Source organism: Tupaia chinensis, unplaced genomic scaffold, assembly GCF_000334495.1.
Source record: "Tupaia chinensis unplaced genomic scaffold, TupChi_1.0 Scaffold000165_2, whole genome shotgun sequence".
NCBI classification, from domain to species: Eukaryota; Metazoa; Chordata; class Mammalia; order Scandentia; family Tupaiidae; genus Tupaia; species Tupaia belangeri.
The window spans coordinates 3594099-3605346 of record NW_006159640.1 but is presented as its reverse complement, the minus strand read 5'-3'; the positions used below and the strand labels follow the sequence as shown (position 1 = coordinate 3605346).

Here is an 11248-nt window from a genome sequence, read left to right as displayed (position 1 = left end):
ATTCCTGCTCTGTGCTTTTTTTCATACTATTTTTCCTCCCTGGAATGCTAACCCTCTTTATCTCCCACCCATTTTTTACTTTTCCATTCAAACTGCACCTCCTCTAGGAAGCCTTCCCTGATTACTTCAGTTTACTCTTATTTTCCCCCTTTTTTTTTTTTTGGAGAGGTTTTTGCTACAGGACGCATGTGCTCACCAGAAAGACAGAAAGACAGAGAGACAGAAAATGAGAAATCACCCCCCATGGGGGATGGCCACACCGCAATCCCTTCTCCTCCGTTCTCCTCTCAGGATCTTGGGCACGCATGCACACGCGCCCAGTGTGAGTTTAAGCCGCCAGGTCCGGGACTTGAACCACGGTCGACTACATGGGAGTCCAGTGACATAGCCATTACACTAACTGCTGGTTCCTCATTTTCCCCTTCTTCAAACTCTCTCAGCAGTCAAAGTCAGAATCATGTAACTGAACACACAGAATTTTTTTTCTTTTTCTTTTTCTTTCTTTTGTTAACCTCCCTAGGGCACATGCACTCACCCGAGAGAGGGTCGGAGAGAGACAGTGAGAGGGAAAGTGAGAAATCACTCCTCAATCACTCCTCAGGGGGATGGCTACAATCCCTTCTCCTCCATTCTCCGCCTGGCATGATTTATTTAATTTAATTAATTAATTTTTTTTTTTTTAGGGCACGGGCACTCACCAGAGAGACAAAGAGACAGAAAGGGAGAAATCACACACATAGACACACCCTGCAATACCTTCTCCTTCATTCTACTCTCAGGATCTTGGACACACATGCATACATGCCCAGCATGAGTTTTAAGCCACCGGGTTCAGGACTTGAACCACGGTCAACTACATGGGAGTCCCGCGACATAGCCATTACACTAACTGCTGGTCCCTGATTTTCAAGCCACCGGTCTGAGACTTGAACCGCAGTTGGCCAGTGGGAGTCCAGCATGTTAACCAGCATGCCACCCGCTGGCCCCAACACACTGATATTTTTCACAGTACTTTCTTGGGTTTGGGCCTTGTCCAGTCAGGAAGTTGACACATTCCTTAAGAACAGTTGGTATGTTCTCTCCTCCCCTACTACCTGCTTCCTGCACATTGTCCTGTGCTAGGTTCCCAGTATGTGTCCAGTAAAGACTGATCAATTCATGCATCCATCTGCCCAGGTTTGGCCAAGGAAAGCCGAGGTCCTGGTTCTTTCTGGCTGAGAGCTCAAGCTGAGGTAAAAAGCAGAGGCAGAGGACCAGTTTCTGCTGACTTTGCTTTTTCTTTACTGCTGCTCAGGCTACAGAATTAGCAGGGTCTTCAGGTGAGCCCTCTACGTGGAGACCTTGAAACTAGACTGATCCCTCAGTTAATGGTTGACAGTCTCTGTTTACCTTAATGATTGCCAAGATTCGTTGCTGCACACGATACATTTTGCAGCTCAACTGCCTTGGCCCTGAGGGTAGAAGGCAATCTCTGAGTAGGTTTTAGTGTTCTGGGATGGGATCAGAAATACTTTAGTTTGTCCCTATCCACTCAGGACATAGATAATAAGCAAGTGGTCAAAGGGTACCCTGGGGTCCAGCTGTGGTAGCACAGCAGTAGCATAATACTCTGTAATGCCAGAAGCCATGTGAAAGATTAGGGTTCTGGGATCAGCAGTTGGCATAATGGCTGTGTTGCTGGACTCCCATGTAGTCGACCACAGTTCGAGTCCCGGACCTGGTGGCTTAAACTCACGTTGGGTGCATGTGCATGCATGCCCACAATCCTGAGAAGAGAATGGAGGAGAAGGGATTGTGGCATGGCATCCCCCGGAGGGGGGGGTGATTTCTCACTTTCTGTCTCTCTCTCTCTGTCTTTCTGGCAAGAGAATGTGCCCTATAGAAAAAATCTCTCTCAAAAAAAAAAAAAAAAAGAAAAGAAAAGAAAAGAAGAAGATGAAGGGGTTCTGTTCCTGGATCAACCTGTACATCCCAGGTGAACACACATGTACATGATCCTGGCTGTCTGGGAAGAATTCATGTGGTGGTGATTTATGGTAAGAAAAGAAAAGAAAAGAAAAGAAAAGAAAAGAAAAGAAAAGAAAAGAAAAGAAAAGAAAAGAAAAGAAAAGAAAAGAAAAGAAAAGAAAAGAAAAGAAAAGAAAAGAAAAGAAAAGAAAAGAAAAAAGAAAAGAAAAGAAAAGAAAAGACAAAATGAAACAAAGAACTCTGGTACTGCCATATGGGTGGGAAACACTACTGTCCCCTCCCTTGACCTCAGGTGCCAGTGGGCTTCACCCATTGGCTTTGTTCTCCCTGTTGCCGTGTAGTTGTAGACATGGGAGCTGGAAGGGGCAGTGGGGATGGCAGCCCACGCAGGAGCCCTCTCTCTACAGCTTGCCCAAGGACAAGGGGCAGGGGAAGGCTGAGGAATGTTGAGGAAGCCAGGTCCAGTTCAGTCTCCCAGACAGGCTAAACATGAGCACGTGAGTGAGTGACGATGTCTCTCTCCCTCTAGGACAGGGCTGTGACTCCAGGCTATTCTATCTATCTCTCCAAATCCATTGGGAGCTCAGGGAATCAATCTTGTTTAATGATTGAGTGTGGAAGGAGGTGGGGCTGGTTAATGTTTGTCTGGTTCCTCTTGGGCTGTGGGCCATTTCTGGCTCTGGCTCTGGGCTCATTGTCCCTCCCCTGGGCTGGGCTGACGGTACCTAGTTGCATAGGCAGGCACGCCTGCAGACATTCTCTGAGAAAGGGCAGCAGCAGCCAGGTCTGACAGTGTCGGGGAGGTGAGGAGGCTGGGGGTGAGGGAGGTGGGCCAGGGAGGGCTGGTGTGGCACGGGGGCAGAACTGGGGACTGGGAGAGGCCCGGGTCTTGCCTTCTCTTGACCTCATCATTCAGCCACTTAGGTCTGTTCCATGCTCCCTCCAAGCTGGTATGTCGCTCCTTCTGCCAGGTGCCAGGCTTGCTCCACCTCTCTCCGCAGCCCCCTACTCTTATCCTCTTTCCAGGCTCACAGTTGTTTCTCTTCTCACTCATTTTCACCCAGCCAAGGATTCCCCTCATCCCAAAAGCCAGAGTCCCAGGAAGACTTGAAGGACCCCCTAAGGCACAGACTGGCCAAGACATTTTTCTGTCACACAAGACGAGGGTTCGGTGGGATAGATAGGCACTACCAGCTACTGTTTTCCTTTCTGGTTATAAGACGCAACAGACATGCACCCAACACAGAGTTGGGAGTGGATGAATCCAGTGTGCTGAGCAGGCCACAGAGGGCTAGTCTACAGGGGGAAGGATTTGGGACCATGCATTTGCATTTTCTTAAGGGAGCCAGGCAGACTCAAGCTGAGCTAGGAGTAACTAATGGTTTGGGGAATCTCAAGGAGGGGGCCCCCAAGCTGTCTGAAAAGTTGTTCCAGCTGTTGGGAATGGCCCAGTAGAATGCATGGACCTAGAAAATGAGATGAGGAGATGAGAATACAGACAAGAGGGGTTGAAATGCAGAGACGTATCGATGACAATGCAGCATAGCAAAGGAGAAAGGATCCAGGCTTGGGTGAGAGGCCAACATGATCCCAAGTCTGAGCTCCAGCTCTTGTTGAACAGCTGTGTGATAAGTTACTCAGCTTCTTTGGCCCTCCCTGGCATCATCTGTGAATTGAAAACCATAGCTTGTGGCTCACAGGGTTGTTGTGAAGATGAGAGTTTATGAACATACATCTCCTAGCACACAGTAGGCTTTCCATAAATGGTACTGTTATGCTAAACCCAAGCAGAGAGCAACAGGAAGCCAGACGGGGAATGGAGGAGAGAAGGGGATAGCCCAAGCAAAGGGTAATGGAGCGAACATTAGCAGAGGTTCTATGACAAGACCACAGCAGAAAGAGGGGAAGAGAACATTGGAATGAGATAGACTGGACCTGACTCAAGCCCAACGACACAGCACATATGGCAGAGTGGAGAGACTGAGTCCAGTGACTGAGTTACTGTAGAACCACAGTGTGGAGGCAGGGAAGAGAAGCAGGGGGAAGAAGCGAGCTGGAGGAGTTAGACCTTCGCCACACCAAATGGATGAAGGCAGCTAGAGATTCAGAAGGACATCTCCCAAAAAACCCCGTGTCCCTTCCTGACCAGCAGCTGCCTGTGACATGGGAGAGGGAGCATGGAGGCAGAGGCTGAATGTGATCTCAGCCAGCCTAGCCAGGCTCCTCTTCCTCAAACCCAAAGTAAACACAAGGATGTTCCTGCAGTTGGAAGGAAGGACGGGGAAGAGGTGGGAGCAGCAAGAGAGAGACACGTGTGTGCACACATGCCAGTGTGCATAAGCAGGAGTACTGGTTTCTGAGCTGTGGGTCTGATCCCAGGATGCAAAGCCCTCAGAGAGGTCACTAGAAGCAGTACTATGTACAAAGGTTTGGAGGTCAGAGGAAAATCTATTTGCAGTTTGGTTGCACTGCTTAGCTTAGCAGCATTGCAAGTTACTCTCTGAGCCTCAGTCTTGTCTGAAAAATGGGAAGAATATTATAGGATTGTTGTAAGAGCTTAGTGTGATCCCCTGATTTTGTACTGTGCTTGAGTGTGTGTGTGGGGGGGGGAATCTAACTCTGAAAACAGGGTCAAAACCTGAGAGGCGGCCAGAGAAGTTCCGTCTAATTAAACAGGAGAAAGAAATCCGCCCAGAGCAACACAGAACGTATCAATACCTGGACTTTAACCCAGTCTTGAAAACCGTTTGGATTTCAAAATCAGGTCACTCCCCTGGATTTTTTTTTTTTTAATGCAACCCTTGAGGGACTGGTGTTGACACAAGGATCAGTTCTCCTTCCAAAAGGGAATGGAAAAACTGAGATCCCAGTGCCCACACAAGGGTCCTTCGGACCCCAAAAGGAGCTGCTGGCTATGTCCCAGAGGGCTCAAGAAGATAAGAGGCCAGAGAGCTCAAGAGCTCTAGAAACTGGAGGGTGGGGCAGGACGTCTGCGGGGCACCCCTGGGGGCAGAGAGACGAGAACAACTAAGGTTTGGTTTGGAGTTGGAGGAAGCAGCCCAAGAAAGATAAGGAAAGGAAAAACAGACCAAGTCAGGAGGCAATGGGAAACTCTGGGAAAGAAGGAGAAAAAAAGAGTTGTTGATTAATAGGAAAGGGGAGTGGGGGCTAAAGAGGAATAAAAGATCAGTCCGGAATCGCCACATACCTAAAAAAATAGCCAAAGTTACAATTCTATCCAAGGCAGCAGGGCTTATGGGAAACACTTTGGAGTCAACATGACCTGGCTCAAATCCCAGCTCTGTCACTTACTGTGTGACACATCCCTTCACCTTTCTTTGTCTCAGTTTCCTCATCTGTGACAGGATAAAACCAAAATGTGCCTTATTAGGTTATTCTGGGGACTATGTGAGAGAATGCATGTGTGAGGGCCTGGCACAGATCAGTTGCTCAGTAGATGGTCCTTTTTTTTTTTTTTTTTTTTTTTTTTTGTTGTTGTTAAATTGCCAGAGTGCACTGGTCAGAAGAGGGCGGAAGCACTTCCTTGGTAGATGGTTATGCCACAATCCCTTCTCCATTTCTCCCTCCTTTTGGGATTCTGAGCCCATATGCACACATGCCCAGCATGTTTTCTAAGCCTCCAGATCCGAGATTCGAACCACACAGTTGGCTATGTGCGATCCTGCTGCTTTAATCACCATACCACTGGCTAGCCCATCTGTCAGGATTTGAGGCATACACACACATACTCAGTTTGGTTTGTAAGCCTCAGGGACCAGGATTCATACCACGTGGTCAACCACATGAGACCCAGCTTCCTTAACCACTGTGCCATGGAACCAATCCAGTGAATGGTTGTTCTATAATCACTCTCAGCCAGCTGCTTGAGAGTGACATATCTCACCAGCTGAAGCGTTTCTTTTTTTTTTTTTTTTTTAAGACTTTTGCCATAGGGCACCTGTACGCTCCAGAGAGAGACAGAGAGGGAGAGGGAAAATGAGAAATCACCCCCGAGAGGAGATGGCCATGCCACAGTCCCTTCTCCATTCTCTCTGGATTTTAGGTTTGCACACACACACTGTTCTGGTGTGTTTCTCAAGCTACTGGGTCGGGGACTCAAACCACAGAGTTGACAATATGTGACACAGTGCCTTAACCACCACACTACCTGTTGGCCCCATTTCTTCCTTTTTTAAAAAAATCTTTGATCCTCTCTTTCATATCCAAAATCTTTTCTCTGCTCATTCCCACCTTGAACATGCCTTGATAAATCTTTCTGTTATATTTTCTTTTCTTTTCTTTTTGGAGAGGTTTTTGGTACGCGTGCGCTCACCAGAAAGACAGAGAGAGAGAGACAGAAAGAGAGAAATCACCCCCCGGGGAGATGGCCATGCCGCAATCCCTTCTCCTCCATTCTCCTCTTGAGATCTTGGGCACGCACGCACACGCGCCCGGCGTGAGTTTAAGCCACCGGGTCCGGGACTCAAACTGCGGTCAACTACATGGGAGTCCAGCGACATAGCCATTACGCTAACTGCTGGTCCCTATTTTTTTTCTATAAATCTTTTTTGTTATATGTTCTAAAATTAAGTTTCTTTTGGGGCCAGCCAGTGGTGTAGTGGTTAAGGTGGCTGAGTCCCACATGGCTGACTGTGTAGTTCGATGATTTGAAAAAACACACACATGTGTTCATTTGCACCCAGAATCCCCAAAAGAGGGAGAAATGGAGAGAAAGGGTTTGTGGTGTGACCATGTCCCACAGGGAATGCTTTCTCTCATTCTGGTGAGCACATGCATCCTCTGGCAAATTTTTTTTAAATCCCAGGTTTGGAAGGAGTCTCCTATATCCTGTAGACCTCCTTTCACCAGTTTCTTCATCCCATTCCCCAACTTTTCCAGTTACCTTTACCTTACCTTACCCCTTCCCTGTACTACAAGGAGAACCATTCAGAGCTCAATATGGAACTTCCACACCACTGTGCGTACTATGGAGCATGTGTTGGGGGCAGGAAAGGCCCTGGCTTTCCTGTGGTCAAGCCTGTGTGTTCTCCTCACATGCAGTTCCTGCTTCTAGCGTGATCCTTTTCTTTTCTTTTCTTTTCTTTTCTTTTTTTTTTTTTTTGGAGAGGTTTTTGCGATAGCTCGCCAGCCAGACACAGACAGAGAGACAGTAAGCGAAAGACAAAGACAGACAGAGATAGAAAGCGAGAAATCAGGCCCCAGGGGGGATGGCCACGCCGCAATCCCTTCTCCTCCATTCTCCTCTCGGGATCTTGGGCACACACGCACACGCGCCCGGCATGAGTTTAAGCCACTGGGTCCAGGACTCGAACTGTGGCCGACTACATGGGAGTCAAATGACATAATCATTACACTAACTGCTGGTCCCCTCTAGCGTGATCCTCATGCAACTTTATGGTAGAAGTGGTGGGAGATGGGGAGAGGCCTTTCCCGCCTAAAGAGAGAGTAGAATTTCCTTCCTAGAGCAACTGGCAATCTCATGAAAGCAGAAGGTCATGGTATACACTTGAAGGTGGGAGCGGGGCAGCGACAGAGCTGTCTGTTCTATCTCAGACAGACACTATAGGTCAACCACAGCATTGGGGTGACAACAGGGAGATCTTGGATTTGGCAGACCACTGAAGTCTGTCAAAGCAGCACTGTTTTCTCTTCCTGAGAAGGTTTTTAATCTCCTTGATCGCTGACTATGAAATTGGGACTAGGCTCGGAACTTTTGCAAGTTGTCCACTGAGCCACGCAATCGCCCTGAGGCTTAGAGAAGTTCAGTTGCTAGCCCGAGGTTATATGAGGTGAAGAACCAGGATTCAAACCCAAAGTAATATTCCCTCTCCTAACCTGTTCCCTTAGTGACCTTTTGCATTCTCCTTCTGGCTTATACTCATCGTATTGCCCACCTGTATGGGTTCCCTTTCCTGAAACTCAAGGAGAAATAGTCAGGGTTTGATCCATGACACTGGCGTTGCAATGTGCTCACAGGTCAACGGCTTCCACGCTTCTTGTGCTTTTATGGGTACCATTAGCCTCTTTTTATTTTTTTTTTTCTTCTTTTTTTTTTTTTTTTTTTAATGGCTAGCCTTTGTTTTTGCTGACACCACCAGCAAAAGCACCAGGAGTCTGCAGTGGAAATAGCATAGGCTTTGGCTTCAGCTACTTTTGTGTTTCATCCTACCCTCTACTTTCTAGCTGTGTGACCTTGAATGAGTTTCTTTTCTGACCTTCAGTTTCCTCATCTGGAAAATGGGATAACAAGCTTGTTAAGTAGGTTGATAGAATGTATGGAAAAACACTTAAGCGCAGTTCCTGCTTGATAAATCTGAGCTCTCTTTCCTGTCTTCTAGCTCACCCATACCCTGGAGAGGATCTATGCCTAGGAAAAAATCCTGCTGAGCCTAAGTTTCTGATAGGGCCATGGGGGAGGGCCTCAGCCCAGAGTCTGCTGGTCCCCTGGTGTCCCCTCTTACATGCACCTGTCTGTGTTCCATCTCCCTCCTCCCCCCCCAACCGTGGCCATTCTTCTGGTGGGGCTATGGGGCGGGTGCGGCGATGGACCGGGCGGGCACAGAACAGGTGGGTGCAGGCTGGGGGTCCGGCGCTGGGACACAAGTGCTCTGTGTGTAGGGTGGGCGGAAGTCAGGGCGTTTGATCTGAATTCTAAAGGGCGTTGTTCAGAGCCCCACAAAGGTCCCATTGTGCACACACTGGGTATAAAGCAGCATATGACTCCCCAGCACCGGGCGGCGATGAATTGGGACGCAGGCGCGGACCCAGGGACCACTCCCCCTGCACAGACATGAGACCATAGGGGACCTGTCTGGGTGGCCTCAGGGATAGGCGCTCCCCAAGGTAACTGGGCTTGGCTGGGTTTGCCCCAGGTCAGAAATGAAGGAGCTGGGGGATGAGGAGCCTGAGGGGTTGGCTGACAGCAGAACAAGATGGCTCTGACAAAGAAAGGGGCTGGAGGGAGAAGAATATTGGATGAAAGCAAAGAAGGGGGATGGGGCTGCGGGAGGTCAAGTCAAGTGAGTGAGGAGGAGGAGAGGCTGGCAAGGGAGACCGGGCGATGAGGAAAGCCATGACTATCCTTCCTTTCCTTCCACTGGCTTTCAGAAGAGGTGCGTGTGTGGGAGGGGGTGGTCTGGCAGTGTCATAACGCCTGGCTTCCTGCCCCAGCTTTTTGACAGTGGACTTCGTGGCTCATGTTTTGCAGGTGTGAATGAGGCAGGATGAACTGGACAGGTTTGTACACCTTGCTCAGTGGCGTGAACCGGCATTCCACTGCCATTGGCCGAGTATGGCTCTCGGTCATCTTCATCTTCAGAATCATGGTGCTGGTGGTGGCTGCAGAGAGTGTGTGGGGTGATGAGAAGTCTTCATTCATCTGCAACACCCTCCAGCCCGGCTGCAACAGCGTCTGCTATGACCACTTTTTCCCCATTTCCCATGTGCGTCTGTGGTCCCTGCAGCTCATCCTGGTTTCCACCCCAGCTCTCCTCGTGGCCATGCACGTGGCTCACCAGCAGCACCTAGAGAAGAAGATGCTGCGTCTTGAGGGCCATGGGGACCCCCTACACCTGGAGGAGGTGAAGAGGCACAAGGTCCACATCTCAGGGACTCTGTGGTGGACCTATGTCATCAGCGTGGTGTTCCGGCTGCTGTTTGAAGCTGTCTTCATGTATGTCTTTTATCTGCTCTACCCTGGCTATGCCATGGTACGGCTGGTCAAGTGTGAGGCCTACCCCTGCCCCAACACAGTGGACTGCTTCGTGTCCCGCCCCACCGAGAAAACGGTCTTCACCGTCTTTATGCTAGCCGCCTCTGGCATCTGCATCATCCTCAACGTGGCTGAGGTGGTGTACCTCATCATCAGGGCCTGTGCCCGCCGAGCCCAGCGCCGTTCCAATCCACCCTCCCGCAAGGGATCGGGCTTCGGCCACCGCTTGTCACCTGAGTACAAGCAGAATGAGATCAACAAGCTGCTGAGTGAGCAGGACGGCTCACTGAAAGACTTACTGCGCCGCAGCCCCGGCACTGGGGCGGGCCTGGCTGAGAAGAGCGACCGCTGCTCAGCCTGCTGATGCCATGTACCAGGCAACCTCCCATCCTGTTCCCCAGCCTGCCCTGGGCCTACCCCTCTTTCTCCCCCGCCAGTGCACAGGCCTCTGCCTGCTAGGGATTACTCCATCAAACCCTTCCTTCTCTCCCCAGTTCCCTTCCTCCCAGGGCCTCTGTCTGAGGAGTCAGAGGGGTGGAGAGCTGGAGGCCACCTACACCCGGTGCTCAAGGTTATTAGGGGTGTGGGCAGTTCTTGTTGCCGGCACCTCTTCCTCATCCCCCTCTCTCTCCCTGAGACCACTGGGAACAGAAGATGGGATGCTCTGACAGTGTCTCCAATTCTGAAACTAATCTTAACCCTGTGCTGTCAGATACCCTATTTCTGGAGTCACATCGGTGGGGAGGGAAGTAGGTAAATGGAGTGGAGGGTGGGTGCTGTGGACATGTGGGTGGAGAAGGGAGGGTGGCAAGCACAAGAAAAGGAGGAACAGCACTTTCCAGCTGGCCCGGAAGAAGAGGGAGACATGTCTGGGGCAAGGGAGTTAGGGTAGGAAGAGCAGGCAGATAAGTTAGAGTGGGGGTTAGTCAGATCTGCCTCTGCCTCTCGTCCCCAAGGCCTCTCTTTGCCTGAAATGTTACACATTAAACAGGATTTTACAGTAAATGAAGAAGTGGCTTGTGTGTTTGTCAAGTTCTTTCTCCACAACCTCTGACCTTCTGGATGAGCTGACCCTAGACTTTTTGCTGATCAAGAAAGGAACGGGGCAAAAGAAATAGTGACCTGAGTAGCTGAAGCTGTAAATGAGGAACCACAGTTTTCCTAGCCCAGCAAGCCAGGCCCCGAGCCACTCTCCTGGGTATTGTTGTTCTTCTTCTCGGTGTTTCTGTTTTTTCTTCATTTTTAAATAACAGCTTTATTGGGATCTAATGTACCTCTTTCCTCTGCTTTTAAAAAGATTAAAATGACAACTCTCTCTGGAGAGATAGGAAATGCTAGAAAAAATTTCTCACATCCAGAAGAGTGGATTCCCTGGGTACCTTGGCAAGGGCCCCCTCTCCTGCACTTCTAGAAGAGCTGTCTCCTTACTCCCTGGAAACTCAGTGTTCCTTGCAAATCAGTGTACACAATCTACTATGGCCCTTTCCTCTCGACAAGCCCTAATTCCATCCTCCTTCCCTTAGGAATCAGTGTCCCCACCTCAGACAT

General features: G+C 49.6%; 1 protein-coding gene across 2 annotated transcripts; it reads left to right on the top strand.

Annotated features, from left to right (window-relative positions):
- Positions 1–2664: 2664 nt before the first annotated feature.
- On the top strand, positions 2665–10709 carry GJB1 (gap junction protein beta 1). 2 transcript variants are annotated; one of them, XM_006146124.3, is made up of 2 exons: positions 2665–2771; positions 9197–10709. In XM_006146124.3, the coding sequence occupies exon 2, from the start codon at positions 9213–9215 to the stop codon at positions 10062–10064; it is 852 nt and encodes a 283-aa protein (XP_006146186.1). In that variant the 5' UTR covers positions 2665–2771; positions 9197–9212; the 3' UTR covers positions 10065–10709. The 2 variants fall into 2 exon arrangements, with proteins under 2 accessions (XP_006146186.1, XP_006146187.1); XM_006146125.3 differs by having other exon boundaries at positions 2680–2752.
- Positions 10710–11248: the final 539 nt, after the last annotated feature.

Excerpts from the sequence above, each read along its gene's own strand:
- GJB1 (XM_006146124.3), top strand. The coding sequence starts at position 9,213 with ATGAACTGGACAGGTTTGTACACCTTGCTCAGTGGCGTGAACCGGCAT.